Raw genomic sequence first — 20,380 nt, forward strand, 5'->3', positions numbered from 1 at the left:
CATGGGACGCGGTGGGAGGGGGCAGGTGAGGTCTTACAGCGTAGAATGCCGCAGTAAATGGGTTGAGGAGAGGTTTCAGATGAAGGCTGATCCACAAAAGTCAGGGCGTGTAAGGTCACATCCCAGTGTGGTGAGTGGGCGGGGCTCATACCTGCACACAACGCAATGGCTGAATGTAGCGCCTATCACACCCCCAACAAAAAACATATAAAACACACAAACAAACCACCTTCACATTTTATTGCTAAAAATAATTTCCTCTAAGGCAGCAGTTTTGGAATTTCTCACAAGTCTTACGGCATATAAAACATTAACTCTTGAACTGATTGTTCAGTGTGCTACAGACACCAGATTAGACCCCCCACCCCCCAAGGAAGGTTACAGGTCACTAAAGAACAGGAATCATAAGACGGCCGTTCATGGCTGAGACCCGCCACCGGGATTTAGAGATTAAGACGCTGGGACATAAAACACCGGCATGGAAAGGGGAAAAAAAAAAAAAAAAGCAAGATACTGAAGAGGTTTCTAACACAGACGCCCCCATTGTGAGATTTTAGACAAACCGAGACGAAAGGATGCAGATTCCAGAAGCAAGCAGAGCGGAGGTGGAATCATCAGCAGGGCTGGAGGAGGGGTATTCCACCACCCCCCCAACACACACATACACACACACATACACACCAAAAAGGTAAAGTGCTCAATTGCTTCAGCTTGGCCAGACGAGGGGGGGGCAGGGGGGGTATCAGGCACAGAAACCCAAAACGCAGAGCTCCAGCCAAGCTCCCCCCCCCCCCCCCATACATTACAAACAGCACAGTCAGAAAAGGTCTCTTTGGTCACCCAGGCGGCTACAGAAAATTCTAGAGGCACATGGGGTGTGCAAAAGAACAAAATAGCCCCCTCCCCACATCCATAGAGCAAAAAAAACAGTGTGATCCACAATCACACACGTACCTTAACTACGCGTTTCACTCTGCGTATCACAAGTGATTCACTCCAGAGCCTTCTAAGGAAACAATCAGGGGTGGTACACGTCAGGATTCTCTCCACCGCTGTGGAAGGGCAGGGGAGGTAAGTACCACTATGCAAAACTGGGGGGGGGGGTCTGGAAGAGTGTCACATACTCCAGCTTGGGTTCTGGCCCGATATCATGGACCGGTACCATTACATACAGCACAATGGGTGAGTCCTGGTCCATTTTGGAAGGAAACTATCGTCACCAGGCTCATTCATTAAAATTTTCACCTTATTCTGTTCACGTCTGTCAAAAGGCCTTCAGAAGACTGATACCCCCCCCCCGCAAAGGATGTCAGCCTATCAATCACAGGAAACTTACAAAATGACATTTTACAGATACATTAGCTCCAGATTAAAAAGCACTATAATTTGGGGTTATCTTACACTCTCATTCCCTATGATGCAACCGACTGCTGGGTGGGCAGGGAGCTCGGAATCAGGTCACAAGCAGACAATGACCACACCCACCATCAGAGATCAAATGGCAGTTTGCATGGAGACCAGCAGGAGGCAGTAAGATGTCAAAGACGAGCAGCACAGAGACACAAATATGAATGCTCTCCAAACTGATAACATCTCTACATCATTTAAGACAAAGGAAACTGGCCTTATTTAAAAACTATAACATACCACAGTATGATTTTTGGAAGAAAAAAAAAAACATTAAAAGCATTAAAATTAAGAGGATAAATCAGCAAAAAGGACAGTCCCTCAAAGACTGTGTGTCAGCTCTCCCTGCTGTCCATCCATCCTCGTACCAAACACCCTCTACCTCGCATTACTCACGCCGGACTAATAGCCCTCGGCATCATGGGAAGGTAAGGGACTCCAGTCAAGTCGTTCTCTACATAAAATAAGTTGGTAGATGTAAATACGGATGTTAAAAACGGTCCAGTTCCAAAGGCTGCCCAGCACAGCAGGGCGTCCGGCAGGTTCCTGAGTGCGCATTCCGAAGCGGTGGGCCGGCGGGGTCATGTGACCGGAAGGTCAGAAGTAGATGACGTCCTCCTTGGCCGGGTCCTTGCTCAGCTTGTACGGCGGCTGCCTGGGGGGGGTGCCCGTTTCCACAGGCCGGGTGTCGAGCAGCAGGTCTGGGGGGCACGCGGGATCTGCACATAGGACGAGCCGGGTCAGGTGGGCGTCAGGGGGGGGGGGGGGCCGTCCGAGACGGGGGGGGGGGGCCTCACCTGTGGCATGCGGTGGCAGCGGTGGTGGCTGGGGGCTCAGCGACCTCCGGCCTTGCCTGGTCCCATCCTCCCTCATTGAGGGCCAGGCGCCCCTCCGCGTCTCGAAGGAGGCTGTCGGGGAGGGGGTGAAATTCATCAGGTGGGGATAGGCAGATTGTGGGGGTGGGGGTGTGGGGGGCAGACTGACCGGCGCTGTCGCAGCGCTGCGCCACCTTGGGGCGGCCCTTGGTCTTGGCCAGCTTGGTGGGGATCTGCTGCTGCACGCCGGGCTGCTTGCCCTGCTGGTTGGTGGTGCTCAGCAGGTGGGGGGGCACCTCCGGCTTTACGGGTGGCAGGCCGGCGCTCTCTCGCCGCGGGGGCACCTTGGGGCGCTCGGGGTCTTCGGCGAAGCCCATGGGCAGGCCGGGCCTGGCATGGGGCCTGGGGTACGGGATCAGCTCGCCGAATTCGCCGTTGAACATTTCCTTGGGGGGGGGGTGGGTCATTAGTGCTGGGTCCTTATTGGGCGAGCCATGTGCAGGGTGGTGTTTCTGTAGTAGGTGGGCCCTGTTTTGGGGGTGTGGCTTCATGTGGGCAGCTTACCTGGCCCGCGTGGCCGATGGTCCTATGCTTGCGGACTCTCCGCTGCTGCTGCTGCTGCTGCTGCTCCAGCTTCTGCCGCTCCCGCTCCACGGCCCGGGTGGACTCACGCAGCCGCTCCAGGTCCTGCTGGTACTGCCCCCGCTGCTCGTCCAGCTCGCGGCGCTCCCGGGCCGTCTGGGCCTCCAGGGTGCGGCAGGCCTCCTCCCGGCCCAGCAGCGCTGCCGCCACCGCCTCGGCCTGCCGCCGCTGCCGGTCCCGCTCCCGCTCCCAGCGCGCCTGCTCCTCGCGGTGCCGGCTCTGCAGCCTCTGAAAGCTGGCCAGCTCCTCGCGCTGCTTCTCCAGGTTGCGCTGCTTCTCCTGCTCCAGCAGTGTGCCGGGCCTCAACCTGCCCGGACGACCCTGCTCCCGTTCCCAGAGGGAGGCGCGCTGTAGCTCCATGTGACTGTCCTGCTGAGCCACCACCGCCTGGCGGAGGGGGGGGGGGGGGGGGGGGGGGACACTTTAGAGCCATCCTTCAGCTTCCCGGACACATGTGCAAAGACCCCCTCCCACGGGGAAGAGCAAATGGGTTTACCTGCAGGCTGAGGAGGCTTTGCAAGAGGGACATGACCCTGTCGAGGAACTGGGGGCCAGACAGACAAGGAGCAGAGAGATAGAGAGAGAGGGGGGTGGGGGGGATAAGGACAACAGAAACACCATCAGGTAATTACCACACTGATACTATCACGTCCTTCTACACAAACCCATGTGAAGTTCATTATAAAAATAATTATTATAATTATAATAATTAATAATGTGTGTGTACCCAGACTGCTGCCCAACACACTGATACACACAGACAAAGACACCTGCAGATGTATGAAATCAGTGCTTATCGCAGGTTGAATAAGCTCCCCTCCCTCCCCACTGACCGCAGATCAGATCAGAGCCGGTTCTGTCAGCTACACGGGCACCCCCGCCCCCCGCATACCTCGGTGCCGGTGAAGCAGTCTGAGTGCTGAGGGTTCGTGTTCGAGGCGAGTGCGTCGTCCACCTGGCCGGAAGGATCAGGATCAGGTTTATTTGGTCGTTCGCACATACAGGGAATCAGCTGCGGCTTTCGAAAGCTCACATACATCCAGCAGGTACAGACACGGTCACGACAAGGCAAGGGTCACATACAACTCAGGTAATATATACAATTCATTGAGATTCAATGCCAAGTGGTACGTGAACAAGGGAAGGGAAAGAGAAAGAAAGAAAAGCACAAAGAGCAAGACGGAAAAAAGAAAGTCACAAAAAAGCAGAAATAAAAGCAGAAAAAAGGAAAGGCAGAAAGAAAAAGAATGAATAAATGAACAAATGTACAAAACAGAAGAGAGGACCAAAAAACCCCCAAGCATGGAGGGAAAAAAAAAACCACAACTCTGGGGTCTGACCCCCACTGGGCAAAATCATCACACCAAACACAACAAAATGGGCCTGTTTCGGTAAAAGCGAGGTGTCATCTGTGGGGGGGGGGGGGTGGCAAAGGTCAGAGGCCCCCTACTGAGCCAGGATTCCCATGGACGGCAGCCCTGATCCTCACCGCCAAGGCCGGGCAGGGTGGGGGCTCTGGTCCGGCAGCGTACGCCTCCTTCAGCTGGGGGTCGGAGCTGGCTCGCTGGGACCTCTCCCGGGGCCTCACTCTGCTGCCTGCACAAACGGCCAGACTGGGCGTGTGGGTCACAGACGAACCACCGTGACGGAGAGTGAAACATTCCAGAAAAATCCGACGCTGCAGCCGTGTGCATGCAGGAAGATCTTACCAGCACCGGCGAGCAAGCGGTCGTACCCCCCAAAGGTGCCGGCCCTCCTGGGCTTCCCCCCTACGATCTGGCCCTCCGCCTGGCTCTGGGGGGGCTCCGTCGTGCCCACGAGCAGATTCATTAGGGTCTCCACTAGATGGGCCAAAACGAGAATGCTGAGGTGACGAGACTCATTAAAATGAACGCCACCTCCTGTTAGCTTTCATCCTCATCCCTCCTCCTACCATCACTGATGGCTCCTTTGAGGAGCTGCTCCCCCCGCTGGAGGTCAGTGGAATCGCCCCGCAGCAGCAGCCGTGAGCAGGATGGACTCTCCTCCAAGCCCGTGATCTCTGCAAATTCCATAAAGATCTGCAGCTTCTCTGCCAGGCTCTGCACAATCTGGCCGTCCTTCAGGCTAAGTTGCTCTGGAGAGGGGGAGGGGGCAGAAATAAGGAAATGAGACGCCCCCCCCGGGCCAGTCTGCTGAGGGGCTTCCACCCCACAGCCTGAGAGCTCAGTCTCACCCCGGAAATCCTTCATCTTCATGGCGAGAAGGTCACCATGCTCACGTCCAAGACCTTCATCCAAAATCGGACAGCTGCAGGGAGAGAGGAGGAGGAAGATGAGGCTCTGGTGAAATTACCCCCCAGCCCCCACGCATCCCACCCAGCAGTGACACATCCCCGGGTCCCCCTACTTCTCCACAGCCTGCCGGATGTGCTCCATCCAGGCGTTACGCTCCTCCTTGGACGTCGTGTGAATCTCGTACATCTCGGGCTCGCTGGAGGAGGCGCAGATTAAGAACATGGCCTTCTCCTCGTGGGCCACCTCCCGCACGATCAGTTTCTGCAGGGAGATCACTGGCAGCTTGTTGTCCTGGTGGGGGGGGGGGCAGGAGAAAAACAGTTCAGCGACATAACCGGAAGTCTAATCAAGCCCTCAGGCAGACCCGGGAACTCACCACGGTGCAGAAGGAGAATTTGAAATCCTTTTCCTGTAAAAGGAGCAGCACGTCTGTCAGCAGGACAGCCAGAATGTCTGGAAAAACAGGAAGTGATGTTTAAAGGTTTGGCTGGATTCGCTGGGGACAGAAGCGAAACCCACCCAAAGTGAGGACTTTTACGAAATCTGGGACATTTGATTGGTGTAACAGCACTGATGCACCAGGGGGCGCTGTGGTACCTTTGAGCCTGCCAGAGGCGGCCCTCCAGCTGACGGGGCCCTCGCGCAGCAGCACGCGCCCCCCCCGCGTCAGGTCCTCGCGCCGGAACACCCGGCCGTCCTTCAGCTTGCCGGCGCTGCGAGGCTCCATCCTGCCCGCCACGTCCCGCAAGCGACTCGCCTTCTCCTGCTCGTTCACCTGGGCGTCCACGTGCACCAGGAGGTCACGGATCAGCGCCAGGGCCCGGCTGACGTCCTCGTGCTCCTCTGTGCCAGCTGGGAACGAGGAGGGGCGTCAGTAAGTAGAGAGCAGAAAATCTCACCACGCAAAGGGCGTCATCATCAGTATCGCAACATACATTATTCTGAATTTAGTGATCAGTGGTCACTACTGACTCACCACAGCACACAGTGCACAACGAAATGTGCCATCTGCATACGTTATGACCAGGGGCGGATTAAGGTGCACAGAGGCCCCTAGGCTACAGTAGTCTGTGGGCCCCCCCAACCCCACCGCGCCAATGGGGGTCCCCTTGCAGGCTGGCACACGTGGGGCCCCTAGGCTCAAGCCATATCTAGCCTGTGCGTTAATCCGCCCCTGGTTGTGACATAGCAGGGGGCAGCTAATTCAGTGCCCGGGGAGCAGTGCTTGGGGGCGGTACCTTGCTCAGGGTACCTCAGTGGTGCCTTGCTGGTCGAGGATTTGAACCTTCAATCTTTCAATTACAAGTGCCCTTCCCTAACCATTAAGCCACCACTGCCCACATGGTAATGTAGGTAATGCAGCTGCAGTACCTTCTGTGCTCTGTAGGAGGCGCTCTAGCAGGACAGGGTACTTGGTGATGCGCTGTGTCACCAGCAGGATACATTCTGGGACCGTCAGGCGTCGTATGATGGACAAAGTACTGATTTTCTGGGGGCGAGGCAATATAAAGCATTAAACTTTTTTAATATGGCAAATTTAACATAGAAATTCAAGTCCAGAAGGGACTCCTGGTTTTAAAAGCGGTCTCCTACCCGGATGAGGTATTGGAACCGCTTATTATTCTGCAGCTGCTCTTTGTAGAAGCTGACGGCCTCTTTATGGCGGCCGCAAAAGTCACCATAACATTGCTTCATCCAGTCCCCGATGTCGCCAGAGAACTGGGAACAAGACAATCCCAGTCAGCCCCCCCCCAGACAGGTCTCCCTGCCACACCTAATTAGGTGCTAATTATGTGACCCCCATTAGTCAAAAAGGGATCATGGGAAGTTCAAAAAACAAGGGACAACCCCTACTGAGAATCTGACAGGCACCACTTTGGGTCACCACCAGAGAGCGCCACAGGACCAGCACTCCTACCTGCAAGACCAGGATGTCCCCGAGCCTCTGGATAACGTAGTTACGCTCGCCGCCGGGCTCCAGGGAGTCCCGGCGGCGCTGGCGGAGGGAGGACAGGAAGCAGACGTGGATCTTTAGCAGGTCCTCTAGCCGGGGGAAGAGGCGATCAAGGAGCTCGCTGTCCATCTGCAGCACGTCGCGTAGCTCGCGCGCGTAGACGCCAGCCATGAGTTTCAGCGTGCGCACGTGGTGCATCTCCGTCTGCATGAGCTCTGTCCCGAAACAGCACACAACCGTCAGTAAGACACACAGACGGCTATTTAGGACGCGGCTTATTTACGAAACGTGATGTTTCCTCCAGTATTCATGATGCGATCATTGGCTTCGGAAAGGTTTCTGCCCCTACTGGCTCACAGAAGTACATTATCGTCCTGTTTACGGCAAGTCTGCCTCCCCGCCCAGCCGGCTCACCATAGATTACATCCTGCCTTTTGGCGACCTCCTTGGGGTGTGTCTGTAGATGAGGGGCGTCGACCAATAAGCTCCACGACTCCAGCTCCAGGTCCTGGGCGTCCGAGTCCAGGTCGGCACGTAGGTCCACATAATGTGCGTCTACTGGGGAGACCGTGAACACCGATCACCATGCGGGTCACGACCCGCTGCATCGGACCCACAGACGAGAGCTCCAATCACACGACTGCTGACCTTCCGTGATGGACTCGCCGTCATCTCCCAGGGGTCTTGCTCGGGAATCTGAGTCCTCCATCTCCTTGGGAATGGATCTACAGGAAAACAGTCGTCTTAGACTGATCATACATCATGTGTTCAGGAGACATGAGGGTCATCTGCTGCTGTCACGTGACAGGAAGGAGAGAATGGGGGAGGGGGGCACTGACCCGCTCCGCTGGCTTCTGGATAAGGCAGGTTGAGCGTTAGGTGTTCGGGGGGTGATGGTCATGCCTGGACCACGAGGCAAGGCAGATAAGCCATAGATCTCGGGCAGTGAGGAGCGTGGGAGGTCCCTCTGGGCTGTGGAGGGGGGGGTGGGTGTCAGAGAGGCTTCCAGAATAAAAACTAGCCCTGAACTGGTGGACTGGTTCTCTGTGCCAACCTGTACCTGTTCTGTACACTAACCCACCCTAACCCTGATTACCCAGCATACCTCCCCCACACTTGAAAAACGCAAGCTCGCCCGTCAGCTGCAATCCAGAAAGTTTAAATTGTCAAAAATGCAGAGATGGGGCCAGAATTGTGGCGTACGACTCACAGAGCAGAGCGCCATACCATGCACACACTGAACCCTCGCTCACCTCGGCTGCAGACCTGCGCCGCCTTCTGGAACGTTCCAGAGCTCGTATCAGGGGAACTGGCTACCTGTGGGGACAGAAGCTCATCTTAATCAAACGAGGACTCTCTCCCGTACCTCCGTGAAACGATTCTCAGACCGATGCAGTGTCCTACTGCATCAGGCAAAATTGAGAGACAATCTAAGAGGAAACACATACTCCTCCTCTTTGGAGAGAAAACTGGTTTTGCAAATCTTAGGACTCAAGTCTGACCAGTTCCCCTCTGATTCGCATCGGTGTGGGACACATTCCAGCAGCAGAGAGCTCTGCCGCGTGCATCTTCCTCACGAGCAGCAGACGCAGGGATTGCGAGCAACACTGAGAAGGTGCCTCCTGCGGCTTGCGCTCCTACCTTGCTCCTCTTGGTGGTGCACTCAGGGAGAAGATTCCGGCAGCTCCTGTGCACGTTTACTGCGCAGTCTGTCGGGAGAAAATGTACACTGATCTAACTCTACAGATTAACAAACACACAGAGCAGCCTAATGGCATCCAGTCAAGTTCAGATCCATCAGTGCGAGGAACAGGTCATATGTGACAGACAACACGGCACACGACACACGAGGCTCCCTTAACACTCTGTTGCATCCTGGATACGGTGGCACTGACCAATCAGGCCGTCTGACCAGGGCGTGAGGGGGTGTTACAAGACAACACAGCCATGGGCTGAGAAAACAGCACTAGAAGGGCACCCAATCAGCTGTGGAAAGAAACCCCTCAGTGCCCTCCCTTATCCAATCAAGTCGGTCGTTGCTTGGCATTGAAATAGCTTGGGACACCTGAGAAGTTCGGTTTAATTGGCCAGGCAGGAAAGGGGGCGGGATTTGGTTCTGCTGTAAGGGAGGCTTTGCTGACACCAGAGTTTGGCCCAGGCTGCGTCTGACCAGTGTTTTTAAAGGGGTTTCTATGGCACCATCACTCTACCAAAGGTGACCAGACCACGCTTAGATTTGGGAAAGCCGGGACTTTGAGGAAAACTTGATACTATACACTTGTGGGAGTTTTACTTACACAAACATGTTTGAGGGCAGAAGGAAAAATTATTGGTTATTTCTCTAAAACATTCTGCTTGTAGGGTCCAATCAACTAAAGGAGGCAGGCCCAAAACATCTGATTGATTGGTCTTGTCTCCTCTAGTTGCTTGGGCTCACCTCCTCTACAAGCAGATTGGTTCTCTCTCTGAACCAATCATTTTTCCTTCTGCCCGCAGAACATTTCTGTACTGTAAAACTCCCACTAGCATACTAAATGAACTCTCCAGCGTATGCAACCCCCGCCATAAAGACTGACAAAGGGTGCAAGTTTTATCCAAGTAATTTAATATGCAAACCATTAATACTGACAAAGGGTGACCAGCAGGGGGCAGAGCAGCTTCAGGAAAATCAGGTGCTTCTGCTTAATAATGGGGGAACATATAAAGTGTATGAAATGGTCAGAGAAAAATACCAAGGAAAACTGACTTACACACAAGAGAAGTTCTACCACACCCCAGAAGCAACCATAAAGGCGTGCAGGTGAGGGGCAGGGGCTTCCATGGGAGCGGGGCCTGCCCTCCTCCCAGCTGAGACACACCCATCTGTCAGGACAGGCCCCGCCCCTCAAGTAACCAAAGCCGGAAATACAGGTTAGTCCCTGGTGGGGGGGGTGGGGTACTGGCAGGAAGGTGTCTGCTGCAGTCAACGTGCAGATTTTCACACCGGTAAAGGTGATTTTCCATAGAAACAGGTAAAAACAAACTTCATCACATTAGACAGTTGATGCACTTTGCCTCTTGGTACCCAAGCAGAAAGATACCCCTCCCACACAGCACACAGATCCCTGTTTGGGTTTCATAGTCCTGGTAAAGCCCACACGGACTGGCTTGTTTGTGAAGCCAACTGCAGCATTTGTCCCCCAACTTCTCCACAACACCTGCCGGTGGATATCGATTTTCTAAGGTGTGGGGGTAGGGTTGTGTTACAAGGGGGCTGGGGTACTCCATTCAGAACTGCAGGCACTCTTAAGAGAGCTGACAGACCAGTCCCACCACATTAAAGGGCACCTCTGAGCCATCATGACCGACTGGAGAGCACTCCACACTGCCTGCATGTCTCCTTCAAATCGCCTCTAAACTGCAGCTTTTCACCTCACACAACAATAAATACAATCATCAATACAACTAAATATAAAGCAGACCGCCTGGTCTCTGCATGAGAGTTGCCGCACAGAATTTCACTGTATGGTGAAACACGGTGATGTAGTTTTGCAGGCCGCCGGATCGCGACCCGAACCCGAACCCGCACACTGCCGGTAACCAGCGCGGAGCTTCAGCTCCGATTAAGAGGAAAAGCACCTGTCACACTCCATACGGCATCGGACCCCGCCGCAATCCGTAGATGGGGTGGTCTTTTGAAGATTATGCCGGAGTCCTGTCCAGACTTAGACCCGAACACAATGAAGTTTGAGAAACGTCCCCAGAAACATTACACATACCATACTATGAAAACTATAACATGGCCTCAACACTCACTTAAGTAGGAAGCTAGTAACTGATCATGTAAGGGCTTTTGTTTTTAAAACACATATGGCTGAAAACCAAAACACAAACGATCGCATTTAGAAAAATTACGTTTCTGTTGTTGATAAGGACACCTGTGCACGACATTACTAATAACACTTTTAACGTTTAACACACCCATCTCCCGGTTCACACACAGAACTTTCCGTTTTAATACCCGGGGCAGAGGCGTTTTGTTACATTTTAACAACAAACTTCCGAAAACAACCCCGATCCCGATCTACTAATACATACAAACCGAGGCTGTCTTTTCGGCTGCAGCCGCTGAGATTTGCGGCGGGGTGTGAGACTCGAGGCCCGGACGAAGCCTGGGCGCCGCGCCGGTGGGAACCGAGCCGATCCCGGCCGTACCGAGCCGCGCCGCCATCCTCTACGGACATCGCGTCCCTGTTGGCCAGATATTGTCCATCGGATCCCAATCTCCCAAAGACGAAAAACAGGCCGCTTTACCTCATTTACGAAATTCACGTCGTGGACACCTGATCCTCCGATGAGAGAAGACGGCCCGATCCCTGCCTGGCGTTCGGATTCGCCTGCACCCCCACGCACCTCCACCATCTCCTCCTCCTCCTTCCACCTCCGCTCGTCCGCAAAGCATTGTGGGAAGTCTCAGTCCTCCTTCCATTGCGCCGGGCTGTGTCTCCGCGTTAATTAAGGGACACTGGCTCTGCCGAAGCCCGAATCGGCCGCGCTGCTCGCTCCATGTACCGCTAACGTGCGAGGTGTCACAGCTACAACACAACACAGACTTAAAAGGGACAATGACTCAAGAGTAGGCGACAAGCGGCCAGGCCGAGCACCCCTCTCCGGCGCCTTTATCTAAATATACAAGCGGGCTGTTATGTAGGCGTATCTTGGTTTCTGTTGATATTTATTTTAAGTATCCTTAAATAAAGGAATATATTCTTATATTAGGTCTACGAAAGTAACTAACGGACTGAAACCAGTTTATATCATGGGGCTTACGCTGTATTAATACACTGGATGTAGCCTAATGAACAGTCCTTCTTCCGTCCGCGTGCTATATAAAAACAAACCGCGATGAAGATGAGGCCAAGAACATGCAATACACCCTGCCCGTCAATAGGGGGCGAGACACAGTCATTTATCCTTATTATATTGGTTTATCTCCGTTTACCGATCGACACCACACGACTGTCCCCGATAATACCAAAAAAGGGAATAAAATGTTATGGTAATTTACGGGTCTGTCAATAACAATGGCACTCAAGAGGTAGTTCCTTATAGTTAATCCTGAAGTGAACAAAAACAGAAAGTATCACCTATTCTTCTTGAATAGGAAACAAGCTATATTATAATCAGCTATATTATACGCATTCATCTGACCTGGGTAACAGTGCCGGTCAAAACTCATGTGACGCCCTAGGCAAGTTGCACCCCAGGCGCCACCGTGACAAAGTGAAATCGGTTTGTTACTTAGGCGCCCGCTCAGAAATGGCGCCCTAGGCTGCAGCCTATGTCGCCTCGTGGTTTGACCGGTGTTCTGTCGAGTTGAGCTACTTTGTCGAGTTACCCTAACCCCCCAAAAAACCCTAAAACCATTACCTTAACCCAAACCCTAACCCCCAAACGGTGGAACTGCACATGCGCAGAAAGGCTCGATAGCACGTCTCGATAGGTAGCTCAACTCGTCAGAACACCGGCACTGCTGGGTAGTTAATATATTTACTACAGAGAAATTCGTCGCCCATCAGCTTAATGTCTATTAAGACACGATCGAGCTCTATCGTTAATAATACCCCCTTAACTACCGCACCCAGTATTAAACACCGATTAACCGGTTTTCGCAAACAGCTAGGAACATCATCTAGAACAGACACACTGTATGTAAAGCATGATTATTTAATTTCTCTACGAGCTATCTTTGAGGATGATGTTAATCATTGAGTAGCCTAGCTAAAGCTGACTCAAACTTAGACATGTTAAAGTCTCTTCTGCGCGAACGGGGCGCCTACTATCGGGTGTCGGAACATTTCTGAAACTAAACATTCGAAACCAACGACACAGACTCCGGCGGGGCATAACTTTCCGACATCTTATCTGTAAAAGACTGACTCTAATTGTCATGTGGGTATGTGGTTGCTAAGTCAAGTTTACCTAGGGCTTGACTTTTTTGTTTCTGAAGGAAGATTATTATTGAGGCTAAAATACTCGGGGCTTTTACCCCCATCTCGCAATATGTGCGTTTTCCACATATTATAAGAATTTATCATTTTCCATTTCTGATACAGCCACAGCAATCTGCAGCTCGTTCACAGGTGCTAGGACACCCCTCACTTTGGCTGTTTAGTGTTAAATCACCTCGGGCTGCCGCTGTAACATACATCGACCGGGCTTGTCAAGCGGCGCACCGTACTGCCGCTAATCCACCCAGCGGTGGCCCCTGAGCTCATGTTTTCGCGTCCCTGGGATTCGTCTCTGAGTCGGCACGCTTCACGTACACACACACAGCACCCATTTATGGAGAGGGGGATCCATTTAGGACCGTTTGAGATTCAGCCAGGTTCTGCAGCTAATGCAGGAGGTGTCAGTTCTGTGGGAGGAGCCAATGAGGTGGGCCTGTTTTGTGGGAGGGGCTAAGATATAGGAGGGGAGTCCTAACTTCTGGATCAGTTCTGCTTCCTATGTTCTAGAACTTCAAGCACGATTCACTGGCTTCTGACAGTGGTCATGATGTGAATGGACCTGAGACTGAAAAAAGTGCCTGTTTTGAAATTCTTAGAAGATAAACTGTAGACTGAAATGTTCATGCCAGGTATCTGTGAAGATGACGCTTCATGGTCCACCACAGACTTTCAGGCTGTGGGAGCAAACACATCCTCAACGCCTGTTTTGTCATTTCCTCCCCCTGGTTTGATCGGGGCTCTACAGGAAGTCACACTGAACAGATACTGCAGCAGCGCTATCGGAATCTTTCATATGAACCATTTCGCTGATGGGTGACTGGTCTGCAAGGCATTCTGGGAAACCACAAGTCATGCACCTGGCATTCTGTAGTGTTTTGGTTCAAAGGCAGTGGTTACGTAAGTGTGGGAGAGTGTGAAACGGGCGGGGCTGCTGGCTGCAGGTGGGAGGGGCCTCGGGGGCCAGCACTCACTCTGACACTGAAGACTCTGTTTCCTTTGCAAGCTTCTGCAGCACACAGAGCAGGTGGCCAGGCTGGAGAAGGTGCCAGGAGCGAGGTGGTGCCCACTGGATTCCTTGGCCTCCTTTTCCTTCTCCTTGTCCTTCTGCTGCTCTTTCTCGCGGCTCTTCCCCTGTGAGGGACAGGACGGCTTCACACGGCTGTGCTGATGGCCTCGACCACAATGTTTAACACCCAGCAGGACATGTATCTGTCACTGACCCCACCCATACTCACCTTGTCTTTGTTGAATGAACCCGTCACCCTGTTTTTCAGCGAGCTGAGTGTCCGTTTGACCTTAGTCCCCCTCTCCACCTTCTCCACCTGCTCTTCCTCCTCTCTATTCCTGGGGGTTGGGGGGAGGTCAAAGAAGACAGGGAAGGTTTTCACCAGAACTGCCTTAACCTGAGAGCCGCGACTGGTGGCAGTGTCAGGGTGCCTCCTGGTTTCCACAGCAAAGGTAAGTGACGAGTAAGGACTTACTCTTTGGAGAGGAACTCGTACCAGGTAACGCTGCCAGTGGCCTCTTTGCCATCCTTGGTCTGGTGCTTGGCTCTGTGGGAAAGACGATTTCAGCATAAACATCAGAGGGCATAACATCTCGGAAAGAGAGGGATGGAGAGGGGTATCCTCTTTGAGATGCTCTGTACCTTACAGACACACGGACCTCCTCTGAGACACTCTGTACCTTACAGACATACAGACCTCCTCTGAGACACTCTGTACCTTACAGACATACAGACCTCCTCTTTGCGATGCTCTGTCCCTCACACACACACACAGGGACCATCTCTCTGAGACAGGTGTTGTCTCTGCCTTCTGCTCACCTACCCGTGGTACTGCTTCAGCTCCTGCAGCACGGTCTGGACCAGCAGCCTGAAAGAAAGCAGCACACATGATGAGGATGAGCTCCGGTGGAATCTGATTCCCAGAAATCTGCACATTCTCCGAAGCTGGGGGGAGAAAGTGTGTCATCCAGCACCAAGCGATAAATGGGAAAGTCTGTGCTGCTTCCACCAGCATCCTCTCACACATGATCACTCTAATAACATTACAGCCATTATTACCATTCTGTCCTTTTCTATTACACAATGAGTGAACAGAGATTTCAAAGTAGTGAAAAACTCTGTTTTGACCAATCAGTTTGCTTACATATGGCTTTGTCCCGCCTCACTCTGCAGTGTCTCCGCCATGTCCTGCCCTCCTGTCAATCAAAAGCATCACACACTTTCAGCAGCCAATCATGTTCCAGTCACAAAATGACAACACAGTTTTGTCCGATCGGAGCATCTCCTGCCTGACCCTGGCTGACAGCCAGCAGCCGAGCCCCCCCCGCTCACTCACCTGTCACCCCGTCATCCTGCTTGGACCCGGACAGCAGGCGCACAGTCCTGCGCCTCTCCGATGCCAGGAAGTCGCAGGTGGAGGACAGTTTCCCTCCCTAAGGATGGACAAAGACCAGGAGACCCGTGAAAATGGGATGTGAAGCAAGACTAAATGAGCTGTAAATGATGGGCGATCTTTCAGCAGACACACACTCAGCCCGGGTGTTTACCGGCTCTGGTTCCTTTGTGGGGTCATGCCCGGACTGCGCAGAGCATTCTGGGAAGATGAAGGACTGAGCTGTGTCGGTGTGAGGCTGTGCAGGCCGGGGGCCGGCTGGACCCTCCTCCCCCGTCTCACAGGTGTCGAGGCTCAGCCTACGGGACACGCACCCACACAGAGTAAGTGCACCAGTAAATGTATCAGTAATCACGTATTGATGCACATCTAAACCTCACTTGTTCACGTGCAAAGTGCTGCAGTTTTTCCATGGGCCCCTGTGGTTGTGCAATATGTGACACGGGGGGGGGGGGGCAGAGTGAGGCGTAAGTTTCTCTTAAGCGTTCAAACTACAGCTTGGATAGGGGAAGCAAGGGCAGGTGAGACCTAACAGCTGGTAGCTAAGAAAGTAAGGGCTGCTCACGAGCAGGACATTAGCACCCCCTGCAGGTCGACCGCCGCATGGCACTCACCTCCTGCCCGTCCCTATCGGTGTCATGGGTGCCCCCCAGCTGTGCCTCCGTGACGTCGACATGGACCTCACCAGACAAGGCAGCGCTTCATCGTCGGAGTCCATGCTCTCTGGCTCCTTCCTACCGATGCGGAGTGTGATGGTCACCGGGTGCAGTCCGGGGGGGGACAAGCAGGGGGTGGGGCCCTGAAGACAGGCACCGTAGGGCACAACGCTGACAGACAGCGTGGTCCTGTGCAGTGAGTGCGGCGTGTCGCCGCCCTGCAGGTCTTGGTAGTACTCAGTCCCCTGTAGGGCTAAGATGTCATCCGCGCTGTCAGCAAGGCCCTCGCAGTCGTACTCAGAGGAGTCCTGGGAGCCAAGGGCATACAGATACCATAATTGCACACCTCTGCCCCCCCGCCACACAAAACAACTCATTTATTAACCCCCCCCCCCTCACCTTTTCCTCAGGAGTGGTGCTGTAGAAGACATCCTTAGTGATGTGGGGGGGTGACAGGTACGAGGGAGAGGAGCAGCCCACCTCTGATTCGCTGGCCCGGTGCCGGACGCACGGCTTCGAGTCGGACGCTGCCAAGGCGAGACCAGTGAAGACCTCAGAGCTGGAAGCAGCGAAATGCCGGCAAGATCCCACAAACCCCTCGGCTATGACCCTGAAGCCGCTGCTGACAAGATCACAGTGGTGCCTTAGCTAAGACCTTGGATCTCACAGTGGTGACTCTCTCCCAAACAGAACGAAGCACCTGACCTCTGAGGAAAGCGAGGCATACTCTGCGGTCAGACTGTGGGGCAGTGTCAGTGCGCTTCATGCCTCCGCCGCCCGCCAAGGCTGCCCGACAGCAGATCTCCTTTTCAGCTATGAGGTAACAACTACTTCCTCATTCTGCTGATGTGTGTCTGAAACGGCACAGAGCCTTGTTCCTCATAGGGGAGGGGATGCGACCAGCCACTCTTGGTACAATTTGCTCCCTGCTCTGTTTACAAACCCCCTCCATCATATTTGTCATCATTTGCAGATACTCAGCCACCCCCCCCCCCCCCCAGCTTTAGGTTGTCCTTCCTGCCAGGTCATTTCCTGTTTTTATTCAATTTTCCTCAACCCAATACTCTTCAGCCTCAGCACCTTAACGCAGAAGGGTGCCCAGTGAGGCAATTAAGTTATTATCATGCCTGCCCCCCCCCCCAGCTGGACGTGTGTTCTCTGTCAAGCATGGGCAGCCCTGTTTTCACGCGAGGCAGTGAAGTACGTCAGTATTGCTCGGAGAAGCCCCAGCGAGACACAGACCAGACTGCTGCCAATGAAAATAAATGGGCTGGGGGGGGGGGGGCTCCCACTGTGCAGACGAAGGCGCCTCGTCCCGACAGCCCGGGCCTGCATCACTCCAGGGGACACCCTTTTACGGCCCTCGGCCAGACGTGGGACCTGCCTGCCTCACTGGATAGGACGGCGGTCCCGCATAGGGAAGGTGTGAACGTCTCGCGATTAGTAAGCGATCTGCAAAAACGCCGAAACAGCCACCACGTTAAAAAACAGTACAAATAGTACAACCCAAGAGGGGAGACTTTCCCTTCCTCTGTGTGACAGCCTGGATGAATGTGCACGCGGAATGCCGAGACTGAGCCTCGGTTACAGCTGCCGATCATCCACAGTATCTGTGGACAGAGGAGAGTCTCCAACACTCCCACAATAGAAGAGAAAGTCGCCTAGGATTCTACCCTGATCACAGCTGACGGGAACGGGCGGATGGAGAAGGCATTTTGGAGCATGTGGTCTGGCATTAAAGGTTTCAGGTCACTTCCTGAAGCTTTCCATAAATATTCGTCCCTCTGGCATGTGCCCGAAGCCCTGAGCAGTGCCAGGAATGCCCGCACATGACCGCCAGCCCATATCCCATCAGCTGGGACCACTAGCGACGCTTCACAGTCCCCAGTCAAGACAAATGAGAACCCCAGAAAATACCGGACTCCTGTGCAGAGTTCAGACAAGCCTTGTTTACATTTTTCACAAGATCTTATTTATGCGACAAGACTTATTTTAAGTCCCAGCAGTGGCAGACTGTTTGAAATAAAGGCCCAGCTGCTTAATATATCACTCATCCCTTAAAAGAGCAACCAGACGCCAGGAAGGCACTCCGTAACATAGGAGAAAGCGGTACGAGGATCGCAGCGGCAGGACTCCTAAAACGCGGAGGCTCGAGAGCCACGGCAGTTTCTCAGACGGAGGATGGAAGTGAAGTTGACCTTCAGTCTGCACAAAGTGTCATCGAAAATGCAGACAGCGGAATCCCTGGAGGTGCAGCTACAAGGGTTAATGGAGGAACTCCTCAGCGTTGGATGGAAGCTGCCGGAGACGGTGACCCTCTACCTCTTTTGAAGGACCATCGCTTCATCCAGAACTTGGAAAACAGAGGCCAAGAGTTATTCAAGGGCGAGTCGGCCATGGAGAACCAGGATCCGTGCTGGAGAGAGCAGTGAGAGGTGACAGAGCCCAGCCTGGCATTTACATGAGGGGGACAGGGGAAGGCGGAGCCAGGGATGGGACTGGGAGGTGGGAAATAGGAGATGTACTTGATTGGATGAAGAGTGCTGGGAGGGGGAGGCAGAGGAGTATGGTCTGTAGCAGAGTGAGCGGAAACCTGATTTACCTAAATGATGCGTTTCTTGATTTTGGGAATGAATATGAAATGTGAAAATTGTCAGAAAGCACCAGTATAATGCTCTTTTCTCCAGAGGGAAACTGGCACCAATGAGCAATGATCTGACACCGACGCTGGAAAATGGCCCCGTAACAGTAACAGTAAGCGTAACAGCTTGCGGTTACAAACTAGTCATACCAGAATAGAGATGCTTCCGATCTGCTGGGCGGCCCTCCGCCCTTTTTGCAGAAGCAGTCGGGCACAAAATGTTCTAATAAATGGCATCCGATTTTTGCCGTACGGTCTCACAAAAGCGCTTTCACGGTTTCACAGGTGGCAGGGTGCATTTAATAAGGCATGAAGCAGTACCGCAGATAAGCATAATCGAGCAAATATCTCTATCCACAAAACGTACCTGCTGTTAATGATCGGTGGTCTTTGACAGGGACGCTGGGGGGGAATCGTCCTTAGTCTAGCGTGCAGAAAAGGGCAGCGGTGCTACAGCGTGTCTGCGAAGCGCTCCGCAGAGCCGCGGTTGCAGCCAGTACTTGGCCTTTGATGCCTTTCCTCCGTGCTGCTCTGCGTTGCAAGCCGCTCCAGCATCATCTCATCCCTTGCGTTCCAGCTGAGCACCTGCTCATTCCATCCTGGATACGACGCAACAAACCGGAGTTTGCGAAAAACCTATAATTCACACAGAATTTCCGCTCAATTTACAGCCAAAGGCTGTTTTCTGGTATATAACTGCAGCTCACCCGTCAGCTCAGGGCACATTTGCACAGCTCTGGGCGGGGTCACCGCATTTCTTAACTTTCTGCGCGTAAAGGGAAGCCGAACTTCACACACTGCTACACGCAGCACTTTAGAGTCCTTCCCCACACTGCCCTTCCTCCAGTATTCGCCTGTTAGACGCAGTGGGTTAAAAACAATGCTTGAAATGGGTCGGTACTCACTAGTACGCAGTACCAGTACCTTAGTTTTTCTCTTCTGAGTACCGGCACCTCTCAGTATCTGCTGGTACTGAATAACGAAGAGAGTACCACCACCTAGTACCGAATTACAAGGGGAGTATTAGTACTTGGTACTGACTAACAAGGGGAGTACCAGAATCTGACTTTCACAAGTTCAAGCACTGGTTTAAAGGCTGTAAAGCAGGTAGGGAATGAGCAGTCCCGTGATAAACACAAGACAATGCGAAACGCTACCGTACAGAGACTCTTTGATGGGCAGATGCTGAACCGGTTGGGGGGCTCACCTTTGACAAATATGGCCGACCGGGTTGGATGTCCCCTCAAATTTTGCGTGACAAATCGGTTACCGATAAAGGGGCACTCGGATTCTCAAAACTGCGGCATTTTCAATCGTTCGGGCAAAAGGCACAGGTAGCCTACGTAGACACCCCCAGCCATGAGCGTAAATTATGGCGGGGGTGGTTGTAACCCCCCTAAATACTCAAAACCAGCAAATATACCCCCTTAAATGGATGGAGACCGCAACCCCACCGAAGCTCAATCCAAACTTATGCCCTCAGCCACGCCCCTCCGTACACTTGCCCGGTTTTCTGGCGAGTTGAGCTACCTATCGAGACGTGCTACCTATAGTCTTTCTACGCATGTGCAGTTCCACCGTCTTGGGATTATGGTTAGGT

At 53.2% G+C, this 20,380-nt stretch overlaps 1 protein-coding gene across 3 annotated transcripts; it reads right to left on the reverse strand.

Annotated features, from left to right (window-relative positions):
• Nucleotides 1-225: 225 nt before the first annotated feature.
• On the reverse strand, nt 226-19,162 carry LOC111847690 (rho guanine nucleotide exchange factor 18-like). 3 transcript variants are annotated; one of them, XM_072704114.1, is made up of 31 exons: nt 19,148-19,162; nt 16,539-16,666; nt 16,098-16,447; nt 15,638-15,782; nt 15,427-15,523; nt 15,235-15,286; nt 14,914-14,958; nt 14,566-14,637; nt 14,320-14,428; nt 14,056-14,215; nt 8,736-8,803; nt 8,348-8,411; nt 7,934-8,066; nt 7,743-7,819; nt 7,509-7,652; nt 7,059-7,309; nt 6,734-6,859; nt 6,512-6,629; nt 5,738-5,992; nt 5,517-5,593; nt 5,253-5,431; nt 5,080-5,153; nt 4,798-4,980; nt 4,574-4,705; nt 4,354-4,460; nt 3,757-3,819; nt 3,361-3,408; nt 2,787-3,251; nt 2,392-2,668; nt 2,205-2,315; nt 226-2,126 (listed from the first exon to the last, which is right to left on the reverse strand). In XM_072704114.1, exons 3-31 carry the CDS (start codon nt 16,199-16,201, stop codon nt 2,005-2,007), a joined length of 3,858 nt encoding a protein of 1,285 aa, XP_072560215.1. In that variant the 5' UTR covers nt 16,202-16,447; nt 16,539-16,666; nt 19,148-19,162; the 3' UTR covers nt 226-2,004. The 3 variants fall into 3 exon arrangements, with proteins under 3 accessions (XP_072560215.1, XP_072560214.1, XP_072560213.1); XM_072704113.1 differs by lacking the exon at nt 19,148-19,162 and adding an exon at nt 18,462-19,064 and having other exon boundaries at nt 7,509-7,649; XM_072704112.1 differs by lacking the exon at nt 19,148-19,162 and adding an exon at nt 18,462-19,064.
• Between the last annotated feature and the right edge of the window lie 1,218 nt (nt 19,163-20,380).

The sequence above is a fragment of the Paramormyrops kingsleyae genome, chromosome 21 (assembly GCF_048594095.1).
Source record: "Paramormyrops kingsleyae isolate MSU_618 chromosome 21, PKINGS_0.4, whole genome shotgun sequence".
In the NCBI taxonomy this organism is placed as follows: domain Eukaryota; kingdom Metazoa; phylum Chordata; class Actinopteri; order Osteoglossiformes; family Mormyridae; genus Paramormyrops; species Paramormyrops kingsleyae.

Coding starts and splice junctions, on each gene's coding strand:
- LOC111847690 (XM_072704112.1), bottom strand. CDS start 18,537: ATGGCCGACTCGCCCTTGAATAACTCTTGGCCTCTGTTTTCCAAGTTC. Junction 14,959..15,234: donor GAGGCGGGACAAAGCCATAT/GTAAGCAAACTG, acceptor GCTTTCTTTCAG/GCTGCTGGTCCAGACCGTGC. Junction 7,653..7,742: donor CGGCGAGTCCATCACGGAAG/GTCAGCAGTCGT, acceptor CGGTCTCCCCAG/TAGACGCACATTATGTGGAC.